Source organism: Oncorhynchus masou, chromosome 19 (assembly GCF_036934945.1).
Source record: "Oncorhynchus masou masou isolate Uvic2021 chromosome 19, UVic_Omas_1.1, whole genome shotgun sequence".
NCBI classification, from domain to species: Eukaryota; Metazoa; Chordata; class Actinopteri; order Salmoniformes; family Salmonidae; genus Oncorhynchus; species Oncorhynchus masou.
Genome location: NC_088230.1, coordinates 15,529,103 through 15,555,052, shown reverse-complemented (window position 1 = coordinate 15,555,052; position 25,950 = coordinate 15,529,103). Strand labels below are relative to the sequence as shown.

General features: G+C 43.9%; 1 protein-coding gene across 1 annotated transcript in view; it reads left to right on the top strand.

Annotated features, from left to right (window-relative positions):
- LOC135505860 (nesprin-2-like) overlaps nucleotides 1–25,950 on the top strand; it is a 246,229-nt gene that overhangs the window by 41,974 nt on the left and 178,305 nt on the right. Inside the window, 22 exon segments of the mRNA XM_064925056.1 lie at nucleotides 49–162; nucleotides 606–743; nucleotides 2,464–2,628; nucleotides 3,243–3,355; nucleotides 5,689–5,857; nucleotides 6,317–6,413; nucleotides 6,950–7,131; nucleotides 8,918–9,082; nucleotides 9,412–9,549; nucleotides 13,543–13,644; nucleotides 14,062–14,220; nucleotides 15,638–15,796; nucleotides 16,109–16,906; nucleotides 17,221–17,355; nucleotides 18,906–19,099; nucleotides 19,605–19,872; nucleotides 20,827–20,948; nucleotides 21,668–21,791; nucleotides 22,213–22,361; nucleotides 23,272–23,422; nucleotides 23,718–24,514; nucleotides 24,615–24,788. Coding sequence (XP_064781128.1) covers nucleotides 49–162; nucleotides 606–743; nucleotides 2,464–2,628; nucleotides 3,243–3,355; nucleotides 5,689–5,857; nucleotides 6,317–6,413; nucleotides 6,950–7,131; nucleotides 8,918–9,082; nucleotides 9,412–9,549; nucleotides 13,543–13,644; nucleotides 14,062–14,220; nucleotides 15,638–15,796; nucleotides 16,109–16,906; nucleotides 17,221–17,355; nucleotides 18,906–19,099; nucleotides 19,605–19,872; nucleotides 20,827–20,948; nucleotides 21,668–21,791; nucleotides 22,213–22,361; nucleotides 23,272–23,422; nucleotides 23,718–24,514; nucleotides 24,615–24,788 — 4,613 coding nt within the window.

Sequence of the window (25,950 nt, the reverse complement as noted above, 5' to 3'; positions counted from 1 at the left end):
ATGAATGAGTGATTGATATTGCCTTCTTTTGTAACGTTATGATCCCAGGCCTCACCCAATCGAAGGGCCCGGGAGGTGACCTGCTGGCTACAACGGGCCTATCAGGAGCTGCTGGAGGTGTGGGCCTCCACGGAGAAAAAAGCCTATGCAGAGCGGTATCAGGTTAGACCCTTTTCACACTATCATGCTGTCCCAAACTTTAAGCGATAGTTCACCCAATTAGTCTTTTGTTGATTAATCCACTGTTATTGCAGTCCCAATTTTTCAGCAGTCAAGTTTTCAAGATGGAGCACTTTCACTACAAAATGCATCATCCCAGTTTATGCTCTTCTGAAAGTGCTCCATCTTGAAAACTCGACTGAAATGTCAGGCCAGCTCAGCTCACTTTTATTAACCTGAACTGCGCTGAAATTGCTGAAATAGACAACGTGAAAGCCAGCACAGTACGGTTCAGGTCTGTATGACCGTTGTGTGGCCAACCAAATGTCGAATCCGAGTCCTTCACGTGACTGCATTAGCCAACTGAGCTAAAGCCGATCTGCTAGACTCTGTCTCGTATATTGTACATAATATGTTTTCCTATGGGATATCTATGTGGGCTCCAGGCATTCCAGGCATTTGCGGTCTCCTTCAGTGAGCAGCGACGGCCAGTGATGCCCCTGTTGGGAGCCATGCGACGCTGCCCGGAGCCCAGCGAGGAGCAACGTGCCCTAAGAGCAGCCTGGGACTGCCTGGAAGAGAAGGTGAGAGAAATTCAGGAAGTAAACTGAAATTCCAAGTCAATGTAATTAAAAAGGGCAACCATTTTCAATGATTTCTCGATAAATTGAAAAGGAGAAGCTATTTATTGTAAAATTGCCTCACCACAGTCACCAGTGGGAGTGTGTAGAAGTTGCCCCTGTAATACCATTAGATATTCTATGTCTTCAGAAAGTATTCACACCCGTTACAGCCTGAATTTGAAATTGATTAAATTGAGATTTAGTGTCACTGTGTCACACAATACCCCATAATGTCAAAGTGGAATTATGTTTTTATAAATTTGTACAAATTAAAACATTTAATGAGTCAATAAGTATTCAACCCCTTTGTTATGGTAAAAATGTGCTTAACAAGTCACATAATAAGTTGGTTGCATGGACTCATTCTGTGTGCAATAATAGTGTTTAACATGATTTTTAAATGACTACCTTATCTCTACCCCACACATAAAATTATCTATAAGGTCCCTCAGTCAAACAGTGAATTTCAAACACAGATTCAACCACAAAGACCAGAGAGGTTTTCCAATGCATAGCAAAAAGAACTGTACCTATTGATAGATGGGTAAACATTTAAAAAGCAGACCTTGAATATCCCTTTGAGCATGTTGAAGTTCTTAATTACACTTTGGATGGTGTTTCAATACACCTCGTCACTACAAATATACAGTACAGGCGTCCTTCCTAACTCAGTTGCCGGAGAGGAAAGAAACCGCTCAGGGATTTCACCATGAGGTCAATTATGACTTTAAACCAGTTACAGAGTTTAATGGCTGTGATAGGAGAAAACTTAGGATGGATCAACAACATTGTAGTTACTCCACAATACTAATCTAAATGACAGAATGAAAAGATGAAAACCTGTACAGAAGATAAACATTCCAAAACATCCTGTTTGCAATAAGGAACTAAAGTAAAACTGCAAAAAAATGTGGCAAAAAATGAACTTAATGTCCTGAATACATAGTGTTGTATTTGAGGTCAAATCCAACACAACACGTTACTGAGTACCACTCTTCATACTTTCAAGCATGGTGGGTATGCTTGTCATCGGCAAGGACTAAGGAGTTTTCTAGGATAAAAGAAACAGAATAGAGCCAAGCAGAGGCAAAATCCTAGAGGAAAACCTGGTTCAGTCTGCTTTCCAACAGATACTGGGAGACAAATGTACCTTCCAGCAGGTCAATAACCTAAAACACAAGGCAAAATATACATTGGACTTGCTTACCAAGATGACAAAATGCTGTCAAGCAATGATAAACAACCAATTTGACTGAGCAATAATTGAAGAAGAATAATGTGCAAATATTGTACAATTCGGGTGTGCAACGCTCTTAGAGACGTACCCAGAAAGACTCACAGCTGTAATCGCTGCCAAAGGTGATTCTAACTCTATTCCGAGGTCTGAATACTTTAGATATTATATATTTCTGTATTTCATTTTCAATACATTTGCTACCATTTCTAAAAACATGTTTTCACATTGTCATTATGGGGTATATTGTGTTTAGATGGTTGAGAACTTTTTAAATTTAATACATTTTGAATTCAGGCTGTAACACAACATAATGTGGACTAAGTCAAGAGTATGAATACTTTCTGCAGGCACTGCATATTTTTTGTACACATGACCACCTGCTCTTCTAATTTGTGTGTGTGTGTGTGTGTGTGTGTGTTTGTGTGTATTTGTGCTCTCCTATAGCTGCGACAGTGTAAGGCTGAGCTGGATACGTATCTTCCTGCGCCAATGGACTTTGTCGGGGCGTGGCTTCACCGTATGGAGGCAGTACTATCTGAAGAAGGAGGAAATGCTCAGGACCACGCCTGTGCTGCCAAAGAAGCTAGAGTCAAACAGGAAAAACTCAAGGTCTCTTTCCTTTTCCTTCTCCCTCATAGAGATAGATAGAGGTCTTTCTACAAAGCTTGTTTCAGCATGGGCAGCGCAATTGGAGGCTTTCACCATTTTAATGTAGCCAACTGGGTGGGATATCCTATGTGATAAAGGGAGTGATCCCAGAATTCTATCCAGGTCAGGAGGAGGGATCAGCCAATAAATACTAATAAATAAATAGATACTCCTGATCAAACATTCCAGCACAGTCGGTGGCAGTAAATCATCAAATGTAGCTTTGTCTGTTCAGACTTTTCACACTCCAGCACAACGGTATGCAACTTTTCAGGTAGTTTACAAACTGCCAAGAAATTATAGAAGTTGGAGAAGAAGGAATTGACTACTTCCAAATGGAGATAGGGTAGCCCTCGATGGCACTTCCCACGCTGTCACAGAAGTGATAATGGCAAAGATGCGCTCGCTTTGCTCTATCTCTTCAAAACTGTCTAAAGACTGTTGTTCCCGGTAAATGAAACTATACTTGTTTGAAATTGACTACATTGAAGATCAGGGCAGCATCTAAGACACTTGATACATACAGCCCCTGCATGTAAATTTGTATAATTCTACGATCATGCATTCTCTCCCAGAATTCAATGGTTGAGTTGAGCAGCCACCTCAACATCCTTCACACGTTCTGCAACCAGGCTGAGACCGGTGCTGTACTCGTGCCTGTGGAGAAGTTAGACGAAATCAAGAGACGGTGGGTATAGCGGGCACAACTTCCCTTGGAACAGAGATCACTTCCTGTCTGAAACAACCTGATTGGCCCAGATAGAAAAGTTGTATGATAGCCAATAAAAATACTAAGTCAGTTGGTATGATGATGAAAATATTGCTAGTTTTGGGACCTGTAAAATAGCAGATAGACTTCCACCAAAACTAGATGCATCTTTTTTTATGGAATACGACACCTTTTTAGTGAGCTGACAGTAGTTTGTAATCAAACAAAGTGAATACAGAGTGCAAAAGCAGGGTTGATTGAAGTTATTTACAATGAAGGGCAGTGTGGCCTGGGTGGTCTAGAGCAGGGGTTTCCAACCATGAGGGGGTTGGGACCTTCCTTGATTTGATGTTTTTTTTATAGAAACATGCCAGAGGAAGACACGACTCTGATGCACATGGGAATATACAGTGCCTTTGGAAAGTATTCCGACCCCTTGACATTTTCCCACATTTTGTTACGTTACAGCTTAATCTAAAATGGATTGAAACAAAAGCAAATCCTCCGCAATCTACACACAAAATCACATAATGACAAAGCGAAAACAGGTTTTTAGAAATGTTTTATTTATATAAATAAAAAAAGCTCTAGAGTTCCTCTGTGGAGATGGGAGAACCTTTCAGAAGGACAACCATCTCTGCAGCACTCCACCAATCAGGCCTTTATGGTAGAGTGGACAGAAAGGCATTTGTCAAACCAAGCCAAATGGTCACTCCTCAGTAAAAACCTTTCAGGCACATGACACTCTACCAATCAGACCTGTATGGTAGAGTGGCCAGACGGAAGCCACTCCCCAGTAAAAGGCCCCACTGGTAAGTGGCCCCACTCCCCAGGGGGTTTGCCAAAAGCCACCTAAAGACTTTCAGACCATGAGAAACAAGATTCTCTGGTCTGATGAAACCAAGGATGAACTCTTTGGCATGAATGGCAATTGTCATGTCTGGAGGTAACCTGGCACCATCCCTATGGTGAAGCATGGTGGTGGCAGCATCATGCTGTGGGGATGTTTTTCAGCAGCAGGGATTGGGAGACTAGTCAGGATCGAGGCAAAGATGAACGAAGCAAAGTACAGAGAGATCCTTGATGAAAACCTGCTCCAGAGCGCTCAGTACCTCAGACTGGGGCGAAGGTTCACCTTCCAACAGGACAATGACCCTAAGCACACAGTCAAGACAACGCAGTAATGTCTTTTAATGGCCCAGTCTGAACCCGATCGAACATCTCTGGAGAAACCTTAAAATAGCTGTGTAGCAACGCTCTCCATCCAACCTGACAGAGCTCAAGAGGATCTGTAGAGAAGAATACTGGTCTGCCAAGCTTGTAGCGTCATACCTAAGAAGACTCAAGGCTGTAATCGCTGCCAAAGGTGCTTCAACATAGTACTGAGTAAGGTACTTATGTAAATGTGATATATCTTTTTTTTAGCAAACATTTCTAAAAACTTGTTTTTGCTTTGTCATTAAGGAATATTATGTTTAGATTGATGAGGGAAATAAACTATTTAATACGTTTTAGAATAAGGTTGTACCCTAACAAAATGTGGAAACAGTCAAGGGGTCTAAATACTTTCCGAAAGCACTGTAATTTGGTTTGGCTCTATGACATTCAGAAGCTGAGCTACAATCTTCAAGCAGTCAAGTCAAGCAGTCAAAGAAATTGGACTTATACAATGTGTGACTCTGTCGCTATCAATTGATCTATTCACTTTCTGTAAAAGAGAATATGTATAAATAAATTGAGAGCTCATATAAATTATTATCATCAAATAGCCTACCTGAAAGATGTCGAGTCTTGTTGAACCATGTAAAATTGCAGGGGGTGGCGTGATATTTTTGACGTGAAAAAGGGGACCTTGGGGGAAAGAAAGTTGGGAATGCCTGGTCCAGAGGTTAGTTCTGCCTCAGCAAACACATGTACTGTAGGTGTAGGGTACAAGTCTCTCCCACTGCCTGTTTAACACACACTCTCCTGCTGTCTTTTCTGTCCCCTCTGCTGACTGACCTATTAACGAACTGTCCTATTAATGAAAACATCAAATACAAAATGAGTGGGTGGAAAAAATAGGCAGTTCACTAAATGATCTGGCATTTCCATTACATTTCCCAAACCTGCAATGTATGTTGTACTAAACTCACAGGTAATGAACTGGATCACTCTGCACCATGTCATTCCTGACACCTGGGTCGTGGGCACACAACAGAAACATTTCAAATGTTTTGCAACAAAAATGAGCATTTCCTGTTGGATAAGTCCAGGTTGTCCCTCCATGTTTCTGTCTTTTCCCTTATGTTTGTTATGCTTTCTTACCACAGTTTCACCAACGCCCGTGTCACGGCTAAGTACCACGGGATCAAACTGGAATACCGGGAGCACCGGCACACCGTCCTGGATCTACTGGCTCGAATTGGTGCCAAGTTACGCTCCTGGAAAGGGCCCTACAGCTCCCAGGATGCAGTGCGTCTGCTCCTACAGGACTGGCATGTGAGTTGGCTGGGCCTCTGTCCAAAAATGTGCTCAATACTCTGCCCCTGGCTGTGCATCATGGCACTGCAGTGAGGGGTAGTGGATTCACTGTTTGTGATCGATGTGCATGTATCGATGTGCATGTTTGAGATCAGTGATTCTGATCGACAAGTCACCTTACATCCCAAGTTACTACTCATTATGTGATCAAGCAATTAGCAATTGTCTTACATCAGATCCCAGTGTGGTCCCACTCGGCGAACACTCTAGATAAACATCCAGTTTCAGTTTAAATTAGACTTGTACATAAAAAAAAAACTTTAATCAAAGTTAAGGAGTTAATACATTTGTCTAACTATCCACATTGATACAACGCAATTACTTTGATGAAGTAAGTTGAAACAACAAGGAAGCACATTTTTACTCGTAAGGCTTTTTATTCACTGGTTTTGTATGAATCATATCATTTTATCTCAGGACACAGTGGATCGCCAATGCCTAGTTTCTCATCTGGTGGATGCCCTCCAAAAATTGAAACAGACAGCCAGCACTTACACAAGCAAGGCAGCTCTGGGTAAGGTGTGTGTGTGTGTGTGCTCTTCTATAGCTGTGACAGTTGTATGGCTGAGCTGGATACGTGTGTGAAAGAAAATACTGTTATTTGTGTACTCACTGTATATGTGTGTGAGTGACTGTGTGAGAATAAACATGTCTGTACGAGAGAAATAGCCTTATGAGTTTCCAGTGTGTAAAATGGAATTCATCCTGAATACATTGCGTAATGGTTTGTACTGAACAACACGTTTCCCCTAAACAGTGCTCACCGTTCTTCAACAGTCATCGAAGTGGGTTTTCTCCTGTAGGGTGTGTGTAGCGGGCTGTGACCTATCGAAATTGAAAAACTCATGCAGCACACTGTACACAATCTCCCTTTGGACCACCATAATCACAAAATTCTTCAAATGGTTGTTCAGAGCACCATTGTTGCTATTGAATTAAACGATGCACATCGTTGTGTCCTGCTGAGCGAGGCCTACAGTAGGATTCTAGCCTCCAATGACACAACCCTGATAAACCTTGACCCTAAACCTTTTGCATTCCACTCCCCAGGTGAGGATGCCCAGCTTGTCAGTAGGCAGGTGAAGGAGGCAGAGAGTGACACGGCCACGAGCACAGAGGAAGTGGCGTTAGTGAAAGGCACAATGGGACGTGTGTTGAGTACCTGGGAGGCCTACAGCAAGAATCTCCCCCCCCTACAGACGTGGCTGGCTCAGGAGTCCTCTGGGACAGAGGTACAGGTCCCACTCTAGTTGGCCCCCATACCCTACATCAGGGGAAAGAAACTCCGGTCCCTGAAGAGCTGCAGTGTGCGTAAGCTTTTGTTTTAGCCCAGCTCTAACACACCAGAGTCATCTTCAGTTGGGATCACCAGGAAAACAAAGGTCCCTTATTGGGCAATATTTTGGGGAGACCAGGAACCAAAGTAACAGTTTTGGGCCTTTGCTTAGTATAAAAATAGTATTTGAGGTAATAATAATAATATTTTATACAAACATACATATCTTGGCTACCATTACATACTGTAACGACGTTTCTAGGGCATTCCAGCTGTTTACAATTCAACCTGAAAGTGGTGGAAGTGAAATGTTGCTCTTGTTTCACAAGGCTAATTGTTAGACTGCGGGGTTATTGTTACACTGTCTTCAATGGTAAAAATTAGGGGTAATTAAAACATTTTCTGATTTGAAACTGATATTTGGATGAAAATTGACAAAAACACACTGAATTGACAAACAAGTTTTATTTGATATTTTAGGCATGCCATATTGACCAAAAACTGAATAGCCAAAACTAATACATTTTATATAAGCTACTTTTAGCATGAATACATATTAGTTGGACATCTTTACATGTTTCTATGGTGTCACGTTGGTGTAAAGGGATCGGGAGACAGGCGCAGGAATGCGTAAAAGTTTTTTTATTTCCTAAATTACAGCGTGCCGTGTAAAGGCACGGGGACGAAGACCAAACAAACACGTATACAAAACACAGGGTTGAAACCCAAACAAAAGAGCAAGGAGTACTTCGAATAAATAACACAAGCGCACAATGATAACACACGGGACGAGACCTATAATAATCTGCGCAATACACGCAGCACGAAAGCCAAAACAACACAGCACAGGTACTCACACGACCAACAACGGACATTGTAACAATAATCGACCGGACAAAGGTGAACAAAGAACACACTTATACAATTACTAATCAATGGGAATAGGGACCAGGTGTGCGTAATGATAGTTCCGGAGGGATCCGTGACAGTTGTACTGGCAAACTTCATGTAAAGAAGGGACATTTTATCATTTTGTGAATCTGTCTAAATACCATCAAAGGTCATTGAATTTTAGGACTGTGGTTAATTGTTACAAATGTTACAATTAACCCCCATTACAAATCTGAGCCTAATCTGAGTCTTGTCAGAAAATACAACAATAATTGTTGTCATCAATTATATCAATCAAAAAATGACATGATTAGATACATGGAGACTGCTCCACAAGTCAATAAGTAAGAGAGACCGCAAAAATATTTAGAATTAATAAAACAATACAACAAAATAATTTATGGATTTCAGCAAAACTTCCTGGGCATGTAAATACACTAACCTAACATTAGCACATTGATTAACAGCTTTCTAAGTTATGTCTAATTTGAGTTATGGAGTTGTTACTTTGTGCCCCGTGTTACTTTGTCTCCCCTTCCTCCTCATTTAAAAATAGTTTTCCTCATTCTTGTCTACATGACACAGGACGGATTCAACTAATCATGGGGCTGATGATTAGTTGATGAGTTGAATTAGTGTTGGTACTGGGATAGAAAGCCTTGAGAGCTGACATCTTGTTTGATCAGTATTTAATGTAGATTTCTGGTAAAAGGAATTTTCAGTTTGCAAATGTATTGCAAGTAGTCTACATATTGAAAATATAATACTTTCTTATGGCAAATACAACATATTAATCTTTTGTGAAATGTTCTGTTGGAAAGCTTGACCCTACAGTGTCTCCAACCCTTTAGGGGACATCCCAGCAGGTGTCCCAGTGGAGCACCCTGCAGGCCTACCTGAACGAGGTGGGTAACTTCCTCATCGAGGTCACAGACCCATCTACCAGCAAAGCCCTGGTAGCCGAACTTAGTAGGCTGAACATGCAGTGGGCCGCCTACATGAAGAGGACTATGTTTGTGAGTGCAATTGTCACCGATACAAACCTTTCTGATCTTTTCACCATCCATTTGCTGGTTGTTATTTGTGTATGTAAGTGGAAGTTGTTCAGCGTAACCTTGCTTGAGACCGGGGTTGTATTACATTAAAGGTTTTAGAAGATTTTGCAACGGAACACGAAAATAAGCATTTCCTATTGGTCAAGTCCAGGGTAGTCCCTCCCTGTTTCAGTTTTCTTTCTTCAGGCCTAATGAATATGACCCTGAGGACTAGCTCCCAGAAATAATGGCCAGGCTTTAGCACAGCGACCTATAGATGTGTGTGGTCTGAATCCTCTTGTGTTAACTAGGGGGTATCGAACCAGCCCAGTGCTGGTCCTCTGAGCATCCAGGCGGTACAGGCTCTGGCCCAAGAGGCAGGCTGGGTGCTGAGGGAGCGCCTAGAGGTGGAGTCTGTCCCACTGAAAGCCTACAAGAAGAGGGTGCAGGTACACTACTCTCCTGGGTGAAATTTCCCCTAGATACAGATCTAGGATCAGCTTCCCTTCCCCCAATCCTAACCTTAACCGTTAGTGGGGAAAATGCTGACCCAAGATCAGCATCAAAGGGCAAGTTCACCCTACACTGGTATGCAACATTTTACATTTTAGTCATTTAGCAGACACGCTTATCCAGAGTGTCTTACAGTTAGAATATTCATCTTAAGATAGCTAGGTGGGGCAACCACATATCACAGGCATACAAAGTACATTTTTCCTCAATAAAGTAGAGTCAGTGTTAGTGGACTCAGTGCTAGAAGAAGGGGGGGTCAAGTGCTGATTCCTTTTTATATATTTTTTTAATTGGGGGGTGGGCGGTGAGGAGGAGAGTCGGTAAGAAATTAATTGAAGGCATACGTTGGGAGGTTGAAGTCGGCAGGTACGAAGAGCAGTGAGCCATCGTCAGGATACGAGATTATCAAAGTGTCAAGCTGATTGAGGAACTCTCCAAGGGTACCTGGTGGCCGATAGATGACAATAATGTTAAGCTTGAGTGGACAAGTGACAGTGACAGCATGGAATTCAAATGAGGAGGTGGACAGCTGAGAAAGGGAGAAAAGAGAAAATCTCCACTTGAAATGATAGACCTATGCCACCACCACGACGACTAGATGCTCTCGGACTATGAGAGAAAACGTAGTCAGATGAAGAAAGAGCAGCTGGAGTAGCAGTGTTCTCTGGGGTGATCCATGTCTCAGTCAGGGCCAAAAAGTTAAGGGACTAAGAACTCTACGTTCTTGACCGCAGATCGGCAGTTCCAAACGCTGCGAGAGACCCGGAATTCCACATGAGTTATGTGTGTAGTGTACACTAAATTAGAAGTGTTCCAGCCAAGGGGTAGGGAGTGTCTGTAAAGCCTACAGGGAGAGGTGCAAACAGGAATAGAAAACACACCCATAAACTCAGCAAAAAAAGAAACGTCCCTTTTTCAGGACCTTGTCTTTCAAAGATAATTTGTAAAAATCCCAAAAACTTCACAGATCTTCATTGTAAATGGTTTAAACACTGTTTCCCATGGTTGTTCAATGAACCATAAACAATTAATGAACATGCACCTATGGAATAGTCGTTAAGGCAATTAAGGTCACAGTTATGGAAACTTAGGACACAAAAGAGGCCTTTCTACTGACTCTGAAAAACACCAAAAGAAAGATGCCCAGGGTCCCTGCTCATCTGTGTGAATGTGCCTTAGGCATGCTGCAAGGAGGCATGAGGACTGCAGATAAATTGAGGCATGAGGACTGCAATAAATTGCAATGTCCGTACTGTGGGACGCCTAAGACAGCACTACAGGGAGACAGGAAGGACAGGTGATCGTCCTCGCAGTGGCAAACCAAGTCCAACAACACCTGCACATGATCGGTACATCCGAACATCACACCTGCGGGACAGGTACAGGATGGCAACAACAACTGCCCGAATTACACCAGGAATGCACAATCCCTCCATCGGTGCTCAGACTGTCCGCAAAAGGCTGAGAGAGGCTGGACTGAGGGCTTGTAGGCCTGTTGTAAGGCAGGTCCTCACCAGACATCACCGGCAACAACGTCGCCTATGGGCACAAACCAACCGTCCCTGGACCAGACAGGACTGGCAAAAAGTTATTTTCACTGATGAGTCGCAGTTTTGTCTCACCAGGGGTGATGGTCGGATCCACGTTTATCATCGAAGGAATGAGCGTGACACTGAGGCCTGTACTCTGGAGCAGGATTGATTTGGAGGTGGAGGGTCCGGCATGGTCTGGGGAGATGTGTCACAACATCATCGGACTGAGCTTGTTGTCATTGCAGGCAATCTCAACGCTGTGCGTTACAGGGAATACCTCCTCCTCTCTCATGTGGTACCCTTCCTGCAGGCTCACCCTGACATGACCCTCCAGCATGACAATGCCACCAGCCATACTGCTCGTGCTGTGCGTGATTTCCTGCAAGACAGGAATGTCAGTGTTCTGCCATGGCCAGCGAAGAGCCCGGATCTCAATCCCATTGAGCACGTCTTGGACCTGTTGAATCGGAGGGTGAGGGCTAGGGCCATTCCCCCCAGAAAAGTCCGGGAACTTGCAGGTGCCTTGGCGGAAGAGTGGGGTAACATCTCATAGCAAGACTGGTAAATCTGCTGCAGTCCATGAGGAAGAGATGCACTGCAGTACTTAATGCAGCTTGTGGCCACACCAGATACTGACTGTTACTTTTGATTTTGACCCCCCCTTTGTTCAGGGACACGTTATTCCATTTCTGTTAGTGGAACTTGATCCGTTTATGTCTCAGTTGTTGAATCTTGTTATGTTCATACAAATATTTACTCATGTTAAGTTTGCTGAAAATAAACGCAGTTGACTGTCAGAGGAGGTTTCTTTTAGTTTAGTTGCCAAGACTACAAAAATAGCAAAATTTGATCATCTGAAAATAACTAGGTAAGATACTCAAGTCAGAGAGTGGTGTGAAGACTTCCTTTCTTTCCTTCTTTATTTTTTATTTTTACCCCTTTTTTTCTCCCCAATTTTTCGTGGTATCCAATTGTTGTAGTAGCTACTATCTTGTCTCATCGCTACAACTCCCATACGGGCTTGGGAGAGACGAAGGTTGAAAGTCATGCGTCCTCCGATACACAACCCAACCAGCCGTACTGCTTCTTAACACAGCGCGCATCCAACCCGGAAGCCAGCCACACCAATGTGTCGGAGGGTACACCGTGCACCTGGCAACCTTGGTTAGTGCGCACTGCACCCGGCCAGGAAACCAGGAGTGCGCTATGATGTTAAAGAAGTTCAACCAACTTGTGGTGCTGAAGGATAGCTGAAGGATACCTCTGCCATTCAGCCAGTTCTGAAACAAAAATAATTTGCTGTTTAGTCTAATAGGCCTACGAATACATGGTATAGCTATTTGTAGGCTATAGCCTAATGTAAATACACATACTGTTTGCGAGGAGAGCTTTAGTTGAGAGTAGGCATTTCATTGTATTGTGTAGCTTAGCTTACTATGCTGTATCATAAATACACTTTGATTTGATTAGTGTGAACACATGGTTACAATGTAGGCCTACCCTATTAAAGAACAAAATAAAACAGAACTATCAATTCATATAATTGATTTGCGTAGATTAAACATGTTATCAAATCAATTGACCAAGTACACTCTTAGAAAAAACAGTGCTATCTAGAACCTAAAACCTTTTTTTTAGCTTTAAAGAACCCTTTTGGGTTCCATGTAAAAGCCTTTCCACAGAGGGTTCTAAATGGAACCCAAAATAGTTCTACCTGGAACCAAAAAGGGTTCCACCTGGAACCTAAAAGGCCTTTCTTATGGGGACAACCGAAGCACCCTTTTGGAAGCTTTGTGTGTCTCAACCAATAACCAATATCGGCTAAATATCCCAAGCAGGGCTACAGCAACTTCCAGAGAGGGTCAGGCTCCTTGGGCTGTGAGGTGACCACTCTGGTATCCACTGTGCAGTGCAAGAGGGGGTCCGTGGAGTTTTATGAACATCAAGGCTGACACACAGTGAATTTGGATCCTCAATCTCGTTGGTGTGATGATAAGGTTCATGTGGCTCAACAGCAGATTTTATTTTCAAGGTTCTGATTGGCCATAGTGGTGACGCCTCTGACGGGCCTCCGCAGTGCACACACGTAGCCTATAGTTTCTTCATCATTCTCTCCACCACCAGAGAAAAGACAGGGATGAAACCACCATTTACCTACCTGTAGGCTGCTATATATATTTATTTGGTTTGTCATTCTGATGGAATTCTAGAGGTATTTAAATATAATTTATCAGAACACATTTTCCAGAAATACCAGCTTCATGTATTCTCAAATTGAAAAAAAGGTTAGGGGGCGCCACTCCCCTGCTCTCCGGCAGCACTACAACCCTAGTTTGAACATGGTGCAAAGCCCTGTCGTTCATGCCCTTATTTTCTTTCCTATTTTTATCCCCGCAGCTTTTGAGTAAGAAGATAATGGAGGTGGATTTGGATTCTCTCAGCCCATCCCCAGACTTCCCCGTGGACAAAGTGGAAAAACTCAGACACACACTCCCGGAGGTAGCCCCAATCCAGTGCCTTTCTGCTGGCCTTTCAAACACTGAGACAGTGCTGTGGATGTAAACGATTTTAGACTAGCGGTTTTAAGATGTTTTTCTAGTGTGCTGGCAGCTGTTATGACAAGAATGTGACTATAAGACGATTATACAAGAAACAGCATTATGTTTTGATACAAGTGGATATAATTTGTGAACTAGGCTTAAAATCAAATTGAAGTCAGTCAATTCAGGAATCAAACAAATTACAATCTAATAATTGAAAAAATTTAACCTATTTTCAATTACTTTTCAATAAACTGAAAATGAAAAGACTATTTACATCAAAACAGATTTTAACATTTTAAATTGACTGACTTCAATTCAGATTAAGACCAACTCTAACCCCAACCCTAATCTGCACGTCTGTGTGTATGTGCAGGTTTGGCAGACGCTGGCCAGAGCGGAAAGGACATGCAGTGATCTACAGAGGGCCACGTCCATGTTAGAGGGCCGTTTGGCCGAGCTGAGTCACTGGGGGACCGAAGCCCTGGAGGTTCACCAGCACCTGGAAGAGAGGAAGCCTGGAAGAGAGGCCAAAGTGAGCACCCATAATCTCCTCTCTACAATGATCGTTAGCATACACTACTCGGTGCCGTTACACTTCTTCTTGTTTTTACATGTCGCTGCTTAAGTGGACATGTATCACTATTTACAGTATCAATGTCCTTTTGCTGTCTTCTAGTACTGGCAGATCATGTATTCTAGTACGGGCAGATTATGTATTCTAGTACGGGCAGATTATGTATTCTAGTACGGGCAGATCATTATTCTAGTACTGGCAGATCATGTATTCTAGTACTGGCAGATCATTATTCTAGTACTGGCAGATCATGTATTCTAGTACGGGCAGATCATGTATTCTAGTACGGGCAGATCATGTATTCTAGTACGGGCAGATTATGTATTCTAGTACGGGCAGATCATGTATTCTAGTATGGACAGATCATGTATTCTAGTACGGGCAGATTATGTATTCTAATACGGGCAGATTATGTATTCTAGTACGGGCAGATTATGTATTCTAGTACGGGCAGATTATGTATTCTAGTACGGGCAGATTAGGTATTCTAGTACGGGCAGATCATGTATTCTAGTATGGGCAGATCATGTATTCTAGTACGGGCAGATCATGTATTCTAGTATGGACAGATCATGTATTCTAGTATGGACAGATCATGTATTCTAGTATGGACAGATCATGTATTCTAGTACGGGCAGATTATGTATTCTAGTATGGGCAGATCATGTATTCTAGTACGGGCAGATCATGTATTCTAGTATGGGCAGATCATGTATTCTGGTAGGGGCAGATAATGTATTCTCGTACTGGTAGATCATGTACTATAGTACTGGCAGATCATGTATTCTAGTAGTGGCAGACCATGTATTCTAGTTCTGGCAGATCATGTATTATAGTACTGTCAGATCATGTACTAGAGTGGGTGGCAGATCATGTACTAGAGTAGTGGCAGATCATGTATTCTACTACTGGCAGAACGAATTCTCACTATCAGTATCTGCAATTTGGCAGGATGCCCAGAACCTTGTTTTAGGAACGTTATCTCAGTTTCAAGGTCTCAGCTTGGAGAGAAGAAGCCTTGTGAGGTATTGGTCAGTCACATGCATGAACCAAACGTTGATGATTAATTAACTGTGATGAATAATGAATAAGCTAAATCATGCAAATATTACTTGTCTGTGTAAGTATATAAGATAACTAACGGGACTGCCCAGTTAGAGCTCCTGACAGATTTTCACTATGGTGCATCAAGTATGTTGGAACCTCTCCAGTTAACTGTTAATAAACAATGATTCATTTAGATTGACTTCAAGTGTCTCTGCTGGTATTTTCCACGACATGTGTAGAATTTCCACGACACATTACTTCAAAACATTCCAGAAACTTAAAAATAATGTTTTTGCAACATTTTGTTTGTTTCTCTCATTCCGCACAGGCACTGATCTCTCGTGGCCTGCAGCTTGAGGGCCTGGTGGTGACAGAGGGGCAGGACCTGCAAGTCCTGGTGAAGAAAGCGCAGACGAACTCCCCTATTCAGCACCTCAATGCAGCTGCTTTGGAAGACAGAGTCACAGAAGCGGTTGCTCAGGCTCAGGTACTTACAGTAATGGACATAGGATTCACACAGCAGCCATGATTATCTGACATTTCAGGCAAGCTGGGTAGGAAACGGATGTGCTCCATTTCAGTCTATAGAAAACAGTGTGGGTCGTCATGTTCGACCATTAAACTAGCAGATTATCAATAAATCCAGTTGGCGGTTGTTACATTCCCAAAGACCCAACCCTTAGTTTATGAACATGTTAAGACCTGACTGTAGGCGGATTTAGAAATTGAGGAGTGCTCTTTTGAAGTTTGTATGTCTCGGTTTCAGAGGTGTTTGCTTTGGGTGTCTTTCCTTTTCCAGGAAATGGTGGAGATGCTTAGCTCCCTGGGGTCAAGGCGATCTCGGGTCCCAGCGGGGGATGAGCCACCACCCAAGGTGGTAGTCCGCTGGTACTCACTGCCAGAGACCCAGAGGGGTTCATTTGCAGCGGCCACAGCCAAGAGCAAGAGTGACGCCAAGCTTGCAACTCAGACACCCCCACATCGGCGGCACACAGAGCCCCATAGCCCACTGCAAGGGGACCGTCTACCCCAGGACATCAGCCAGCAGACAGCCATCATCAAGGCCCTACCACAAAGTCAATCTCACACTCAGGCCCCAACACAGCCTCAGCCGGTGGGCCTCACTCAATCTCAGGTTCTGATTCAAAACAAACCTCAAACGCAGCAAACTCAAACTCCCACTGAACCTCGAGTTCAGCTTCTGGCCCAAGTTGAAACATACGCCAAACCCAGTGAAACTCAACCTTTGAAGCAAAGTCACGAAGAGCAAGAGCAAGAGCAGCAGTCTGTGGGTCAATCTTCGTACCATGTTCCCACAGGGTCCCAAACCCAGTCTGAAACAACTCAAAAACAGACCCACATCCCCAAATTCAAAGTTAAAGGCCAGCTGAGGACCCAGAACCCTCCTCATCAGTGTAGCGACCAAGCCTCTCCACACCCACCGTTCATGGTCCATAGCGAGATCTACTCGAAAGCCAAGGCGATGGCTAGGAGCAGGCTGGAGAAGGCCAAGTTTCGCTTGCAAGAGAACATCCAGGAAGCCATCGTACTCTTCAGTGACCGAGAGATGTCTGACTGGCAAGCCAAGAGAAAAGAGGTATGAAATCAGAGGTTTTTTTTCTTGTCAAAGGTTGCCATTTCCATCTCCATTATTATCATGTGTGTAACTTTGAAATATGTCTGAATAAAGTGTATCTTTATTTAATACCTGTCAAATTTTGTGCAATATAGTAAAAGTTTCCTTTGTCAGAAGTTGTTGTTTGTAATCTCAGAGTATGGCAATGGTGCAACACCTCATATTTATGGAATTCAATGTCTGTTTGGAGTGTTGGTCAATGGTCAATGTTGTTCATGGTCAACATGTCCGAGTGGTGGTCATGATTTTTGTCTGCATGATCTCTCGTCCTCCAGAGGGCGCTGGGTGCTTTGAGGCCCGCCATCCTGGAGGAGTTCCTGGGGGCCGCTGAGGGTTTGGGGGCCCTCTGCTCTGGGGCCCAGCTCCAAGCCGTGAAGCTACTGTCTCTTTCAGTCAGGAGCCAGTGGGAGGTAAGGATGGGAAAATGAGCTGGTTCAAAGAAGACATCACATTTACATAAAATGTTATATTTTCGTCATTTATAAGACAGCCTTATCCAGAGTAACTTACAGGAAGGGCCACTATAGAAAATGTTTGTTCACTGTTTTCTGCCTTTGATGAATACAAAATTCAAAAGGCACTCGCACATCTGAGCAATCTTATTTGTAGGTGCATGATAACTATTGAACAAGATGAAGGAAAAAGGAAACCGCACCCTGCTTTTGCTAGTATCACTGCTCATTAATAAGTTGATGTATCGGCCTCACGGCCTTCGTCAGAGCTTTTGTGAATTTTTTCTGCCTTTGATAAATAAAATGTATTTATTTTTTAAGGAGTGGGGCAGACCCACCCCTTACATATTTGATTGTTTATTGGATAGGACAGGAAGAGATATAGACAAAAAATAGGAGAGTTGTGGCTGAAAGAGCAATGGGCTGGATTCAAACCCATGCTGGTAGCAGTACATTTATTCTAGAGGCAACAGCCTAGACAGCTAGACAGCAATAAATAACCTTTTAATAAAACATAATGGTTAGGGTTGGCAGAAAAGTGATGATTGAACTCATACCTAACAGGGTTTTGAGCTCCATTGGGAAATGTATAGGTTATGTGCAGATCAGTGGATACATTTTTTGTCAACCTATCACAATCCAATTGCAGGGAGCTGTATGGTGTCCATATTAGGATTGCGCACACCAGCTGTAGTTGTGTCAGTCACTAGGAGTCCTAATATAAACACTGTACCAATGCATTGCATGAGCTGCTTATCATTCTATGCTCATTAAATTTGATCTAATGCCTCGTCTGACTAACAGTGGTTTTGTATCCTGTGACGCCCAGGCTGTGCATTCAGAGATGACTGCCTTTTTGCCACTCTTGTGGTCTGAGATCAACGGGGTGCGGTCCCTTAACCCCACTGTTATGAGATGTGACATATACACTACTAACACTGAGCGAGATGCCACTGACCCTGAACCTGTGTACAGACGACAGGTACCACGAAATCTTTTGAATCAATATTTCACAGCATTGTTGCACGGTAACATGATAGCATGAAATGAGGCCTAATTTCCATTAGTGGTGGCTGGGGGAATAAATGGAATGATATCAAAATGATATGCTTTCTATGTGTTTGATACCACTCCGTTCACGCCATTCAAGCCATTATTATGAGCTGTCCTCGACTCACCAGCCACCTGTGATTGCCATGTAATGGAGGCTTTGAAGCAGAAGGGTTGGGAGGAGACGTGTTTTTTTACAGGTTGATCCTGATTGTACATCAGTCTCATTTAGTCTAAAGGGGTTCTCATTCTCCTAACCACTTGACTTCACTGTACTCCAAACGTGGCTCTGGAGCTTGGTCTACATCAGGGATGGGAAACTGATGTGGGGGTGGGGGCCACAAAAACTCTGAACTCATCATGAGGGGCCGCAGTTGCTTGCGGCTCTGTGTACCCACATATGCGTACCCGTGTACCAGTAGGATTCATTCTATCCTATTTTATTTATATTGTTCTAGGCATGTCTACCTTCAGAGAGCAGTGCGACGCTGAGGGGTGCCGAGTGCCTGGAGGCCCTCAGGGAGCTCTGTGAGACCCTGGCCCCGGAAAGTTCCCCTATCACAGCTGCAGTCCAGCGAAGGGAGTCAGGGGGAGGGCAAGGGAGCATGCTGCCGCAACTGCAGCACAGTGCCACAGTGCCCCCGCAGGACAGGTGAAACATAGCGCTACAGTTACAAAGTTTCAATGGTGCTCTACAGAAATAAACTAGCTATTGGGAAGTTTTGGCAAATGCCAGATGGGCTGGTCCATCTTTTGCCCAGTGGTCTAGTATAAATTTAGGGTTTTGCGCAAAATGATCATCATTTGGCTAGTAATTGGGGTCTCAAGGGAAAAAAATGGGCCGGTGTACTAGAAATGCCCGGGCCAATTTCTGGTCTGCCCATGGTGATCTATGCAACAATTCTAATTGCAAATAACCCGTAGTGTCTTTAATATCTTAGTAGTAATAAAATGATTAAATTCGATTAGATGATTCTTTGATGCTATAAAGTTAAATTATTGATGGGCTAGTTAAACATCACCCACTTGTTTTGTCTGTAAAACCTCAAAATATTAATTATCTGTATTTGTATTTATATTTCCTGAGGCCAGCCAATTTCATTAGCTAAGTAATTGTCCTGGGTTTACCCCCTGTTGTTGTTCTTGTGTCACTTTAGTAGGGGGTGCGAGCCTGGAGATCACACCCTGCTGAGCGAGACTGGCCAGCAGGCTGGCCCACAAAAGCAAAGCCAGGAGCTCCCACAAAAGCAAGCTGGACACCGCTCTCAGGCTCTGGAAGACCAGAACCAAACCCAACTAAGACAGGACCGCCCACTGCAAGTCCAAGATCGCCCATTGCATGTCCAGGGCCGCCTACTGCAAGTCCAAGGGGGTCGTTTAATGCATGTCCAGAAAAGCCACCAACAAGGCCCAAATCACACTCAGGTACTGGAAGTGGTAGGATGGTAGGATGCTAGTCTCGGGTATCCTGAATCTGGTGTTTCACTCTTACTAATGGCTGGGAAAGTATATTCTCAGAGAGTGGGCTTGGGCTCAATGAAGGGTGTGGATAGCTGTGTATATATATATTCTCAGATGGCTCTGGTTACATCTGAACGGCAATTGACATTTCAAGGACTAGGCCAACTAGCTAGCTAGTTAGTTAGCAGAAAGAAAAACCAACATAATGGCTTCATTCAAAATATTTATGCTGTATAAGAGGATACATTAGTTAGTGGTAAATGAGTTAATAGACCAATAAGAAAGAGTTCCACACCTCTCTGCCTATAATGGCTAGATTTCCCTTCCCCACTCAGACCATTTCCAGACAGTCCTTGCAAAATTCTTGCTTGAGAAATTGCTCTTTGCTAAGGAGTAATATTTGTACATTTTTTGTACAATTTTTTATTGAAAACAATCACAGTACGGTACTTAATTGTTACCCAGAAATGATTTGATATTAATATATAAACGGATGCATTGGACCTTTTAAACCGGCCTTTGTGAAGAGCCATGGTGTCGTGGTAACTGGCACGTGTCATCATTTATAACTCCCCACCGGAGACTGGGGTTTAGCCCCTGCATTTACCCTTCCCATTGTTTCTTCTCATCCCAGTTACTTGCCGTCTGAATAAAGTGTTAAAACATCTTCAGAAAACTGTCATTTGCCCTTTTCCTAAGAACCTCATACTAGAGGCAGAGTCTTGATTGGCTGCTCCAGGCACCTCTTATGACAGCGGCAGCTGTAGGAGTTAATCCCCAGTAATTGGATTAAGCCGTGCGAGAGGGTGTAGGGTGAAGTTGCCTCTAGATACTGATCCTGTGTGCTAGAGCCACTGTTTGACTTTACTGCCTCCCCTGACCCTGCTGTTACAGTGCGCTTGTTTGCCTGTCTCCTAGGTGATTGTCAGGGGCGATAGCGTGGAGACCGAGCAGCAGGCACCTGAACGGACAGTCATCCCGGCCGCCGACACCACCCCCCCACAGGAAGAGGGGTTGTCGACGCAGGAAGTGGTGGAGAGGTAAGGGATCCATCTCTACTGTATGTTGGCTAGTGTAAACATAAGTTTTAAAAAAGACAGTCGAGACGCATGCTGATAATTCTCTTCCATTAAAGCCTCTTTTCAACTTGTTCAAGGCGAGCTCAAATCGTTGCATTAGCCTACACAGTTTGTAAGACTGGATAGGATGAGCTGAAAAGAACAATGGTTGGATCATGTGTTGATGCTGAGATATGGATAGAGAAACAGATTGGAATGACTGTAAAATGTTTAGTTAAATATGCACTTTCATATACAGATATAGAATGCTATAACAAAACTATAAACTGTTTTTAGACACTGTGCCAACCACTATAACAACAAGTAGCCAGGGCCAATCGACCACATTACCAAACCGTTTCAACCAACGCTCCATTTTAAAACTTGTCGCACTTGTTGGCATTTATACTTTGATAGTTTTGTTTAATGCAGGAGAAAGTCGCTAATGTGACTGATGCTTTATTCTCACCTCTGGTTTTCAGGGACAGTATCCCTGGTTGTTTTGAAAGATGCTCATAGATCAAATGTGTTGTTATTAAATGACTGCACTGAATCAATTTAACAACTTTTTATACTTGACATATTTTTGCTGGTTGTTTTTAGGTTTTTAATTCCAGTCTTAATTTGTTTGTACTGCGTCACTTTTGTTTACATAAAAAAAAAAAAAAAAAAAATAACCAAGTTGAACCTTGGCTATTCAGGTACAGAGCCTCCCGTTCAGCCTTCCATTCACAGCTCCAGAGAAACAGACAGAGTCTGGAGAGAGAGTTTCAGCCTGAGCCAGTCACCACCTCTGCCCTGCACAGCCACATCAAGGAGCTACAGGTAAGGCTCAGCCGTATAATGGTTTATTTCACACAAAAATAAATACCTGGGCCACAATGATGCACTTTGGCAGTTTACTATGCAGAAACATTGAATAGCTTTGCAACTTACACAATATGTTTTTTTTAAATACATGAAATAGACAAAGAACTACTGGAAGGGACAAAGCCCAGGCTCACACTAATTGTACTGGAACACTCATGGGTGACACGGATCATTTCTATGGTCTCAGCTGCCTCCCTGTCAGATTTGTGTTTAGTAGGACACGCTGTTTGAAAATTAGAATATCCTATTGTGCACGTTCAGGTAGTACCTCCCCATTTCAGTCCGTTTCAAAATGTGTGTGTGTGTACATAAAAAAAACAGTGTGCGTGTGTTTTAAATGTGTGCGGGTTTCAAAAATATGTGTGTGTGTCGGCAGGCTCTTAAGCAGGAGACTGAGGTGCTGTGGTTTGAGTTTGAGCTGCAGTCCTCCCAGGTGTCCCAGCAGGGAGGTGGACTGGAGGGGGACAGTGAAGGGGCCAAGCTCCTTCAGCAGTGGAGAGGCCAGCAGATCTGCCTGCAGACCAGGTCCAGTCACACTTTCAAGTTAATTTGATTTATTTGAAAAAGTACATTTGGGGTGTCAGGGAAATTGCAAAATCATGTTATAATGCTTGTATTGCATTATAATGTTTGTTTCAATCGACATAATAGAGTATTCTGTTAGCTATTGTGTGTGTGTTCTACTGAGGATGGGCCTCTATGAGATAACACTGACAGAGGAGATTTACGATGTCTTTGGGTGATAAAACCTAAAGAGCATTCAAGAGAACATGAGTTAATGTTTCTGTTCTATACCGTACCAGGAAGAGAAGGTTGCAGTTTGGAGTAGGAGGGCCAGACACTGGTCTATACAATGAAAACTGTTGACACAACAGTTGCTGTCTGCTATGTATTATAGATATCTTTCATACAAATCCTAACCTTGTGACCATTCTATGCATCTGTTGTTTGTCATGTAGGTTGAAAGGGGTGTATCTTGGCTATAAAAGATCTTTGTACTTTTGTTTTATCACTCTCAACGGTTCATTAGAAATGGTGAATCGTTGAAAGTCATTGCCATTGCAAAGCTCTTATTGTTAAAGAGTTAGTTTAAGTATAACTCTGTCTGGTGTGATAAGTTTGTATCTCCTCATTTGATAGTAAAGTAATTAACCACCACAGGGGAGACGTATGACAGAAGATACTAACGAGACTAGGGAAGTCTTCACCCCCCCTAAACGGGAACTCCCAGCCAAAGCATGGGTGAAAATGTCCACTTCCCTTTTAGATTTTCAAAAGATGCGAACACATGTAGGGACCAATTATGTCAAAATATTTGGGAGTTCAAAGAACCCATTGTTACCACATCCTTTCCTTTTAAGTACTTGGTAGTTATTCCTGCGTTTGTGTGTGCATACATGTGTGTGAAATGAAATGGTTTGTGTTTCTCTCTCAGAATGGCTTCTCTGGAAACCACCGTGGAGCTGATGGAATCAGCAGACTCTCAGATATCACTGATCTCAGACCAGCTTGACCGCATCACCAGGCAGCCCATAGCTATCTCAGCCTATGGGATGACAGATCCCTGGACTGTGGCTGATTTTAAGGTATATTGTACATGTCAGTGTTGACTCATCAGTTGACTTGACTCACAACAATTGATGAGTTGTATGTATTTTGTTCAACACACACACACACACACACACACACACACACACACACACACACACACACACACACACACACACACACACACACACACACACACACACACACACACACACACACACACACACACACACACTATGCTCATGAGCCGTTAATAAGTAATATTCTTTAATAATCAAGTTAATCAAGTTCAAAGAGTGTGTCTTTATGTGTCTACTGTCTTCCTGTCCCCAGGAAATGGACCAGCGGCTCCACGCGGAGCTGAAGTGCGTGTCGGGGCAGACCTCCGGGGGGGAGGCCCTAGGCCCCTCTATGCCCCCACCCCAGTGGCACCGCCTCCACCAGCTCAGACAGACACTAAAGAGGGTGCGCTCTGCTGCCGGGGCCCTTGATTGCTTTCTAGCCCAGATACGAGAGGCCGACGCTGGCATACAGGCTGCGCTGGTTCCCTTGGACCACTGGCAACATGGAGATGGTGCGACCCGGGCCCGAGGCAGGCATTCCGGGCTGCTGTCTATCCGGCAGAATCTGAGGGAGTACGGAGAAGAAGCCGGGAGCGTGGATGGTCTACTGGAGGCAGCCGGAATGGAGTTGACGATGGAAGGAGCTGCTGTGACTTGTCGTGACACAGTGGCAGCGTTGTCACGGCGATTGGATGAGGCAGACCTCGACTTGGCCAGAAGCGGAATTGGGAGGGGACAGAAGCAGAAGGAGGAGGAGCTAAGCCTTAAAGGGAGGGGGAAAGGGGCAGGGCCCGACATGCAGAGGAGGGGATTGGAACAAAAGGAGGAGGATGCGTTCCAAAGAAAGAGGGGACAGGAACAGGGGGTAGGGGCTAAGGCCCAAAGAAGGAGGGAAGAGGAGGAATCATCGGGCCTTAGGAGGAAGGGCCAGGTGGAAGGGAAAGAGGGGGAGGAGAAGAGGAGTTCAGGCCAGAGGAGGATGGCCCTACTGGTGGTCCTGAGGGAGATTCAGAGGGCAGTGGAGCAGCAGGGACTGAAGGAGCCAACACTCCCTGCAGTGCAGCACAGGTGAGTGACAAACATGCACACAAACACACACATACACACTTTTTCTGTAGCACTTGTGGATGAGCAAACATGCTCTTCCTCCCTGTCCTCCTATTCCTAGGATGCGTGCATTGGCAGACCTGGAGGGGCGTCTGGCTGCGCTGCGCTCTGAGCTGCAGAGTTTAGAGGCTGCAGACCATGGTGCTGCGCAAACGACCTCCAATCCCGAGAGGGGCGGAGCCACACAGGAGCTGGAGACATTGTGGGAGGAGACCCATAGAGCCATTACAGAGAGGTAAGACAGAAAGAAGAGAAGAAGAATTGAAATAAAGGAGTGGAGAAGTGAAAAGATAGGAGGGAGGTATCCAACAGAACCATTACTGGGAGGTAAGAGAGGAAGAGGAGAGGTGAAGGAGAGGTGGAGTGACAGGGTCAATGGGGAGGAGGATACTGCCCAAAATAATAGGGGACACCATAGAGGCGAGGAAGATGCACTCCAAAAAAAGAAGGTACAGGAACAGGAGGAAGGGCTTAAGGCCCAAAGAAAGAGGGGAGAGGAGCAGACCAACAGAGGCATTACTGAGGTAAGAAGACAGATGAGGGAGAGGAGCAAAAAATTAGAGACAAATGGAGGAGAGAGGAGGGAAAGATGGAGTGAGGTTAAAATGCAGGTAAAGAGGGCGTGAGGTTAAAATGCAGGTAAAGAGGGCGTGAGGTTAAAATGGAGGTAAAGAGGGCGTGAGGTTAAAATGGAGATAAAGAGGGCGTGAGGTTAAAATGGAGGTAAAGAGGGCGTGAGGTTAAAATGGAGATAAAGAGGTCGTGAGGTTAAAATGGAGGTAAAGAGGGAGTGGGGTTAAAATGGAGGTAAAGAGGGAGTGGGTTAAAATGGAGGTAAAGAGGGAGTGGGGTTAAATGGAGGTAAAGAGGGCGTGGGGTTAAAATGGAGGTAAAGAGGCCGTGAGGTTAAAATGGAGGTAAAGAGGGAGTGGGGTTAAAATGGAGATAAAGAGGGCGTGAGGTTAAAATGGAGGTAAAGAGGGAGTGGGGTTAAAATGGAGGTAAAGAGGGAGTGGGGTTAAAATGGAGGTAAAGAGGGAGTGGGGTTAAAATGGAGGTAAAGAGGGCGTGAGGTTAAAATGGAGGTAAAGAGGGAGTGGGGTTAAAATGGAGGTAAAGAGGGAGTGGGGTTAAAATGGAGGTAAAGAGGGAGTGGGGTTAAAATGGAGGTAAAGAGGGCGTGAGGTTAAAATGGAGGTAAAGAGGGACTGGGGTTAAAATGGAGGTAAAGAGGGAGTGGGGTTAAAATGGAGGTAAAGAGGGAGTGGGGTTAAAATGGAGGTAAAGAGGGAGTGGGGTTAAAATGGAGGTAAAGAGGGCGTGAGGTTAAAATGGAGGTAAAGAGGGAGTGGGGTTAAAATGGAGGTAAAGAGGGAGTGGGGTTAAAATGGAGGTAA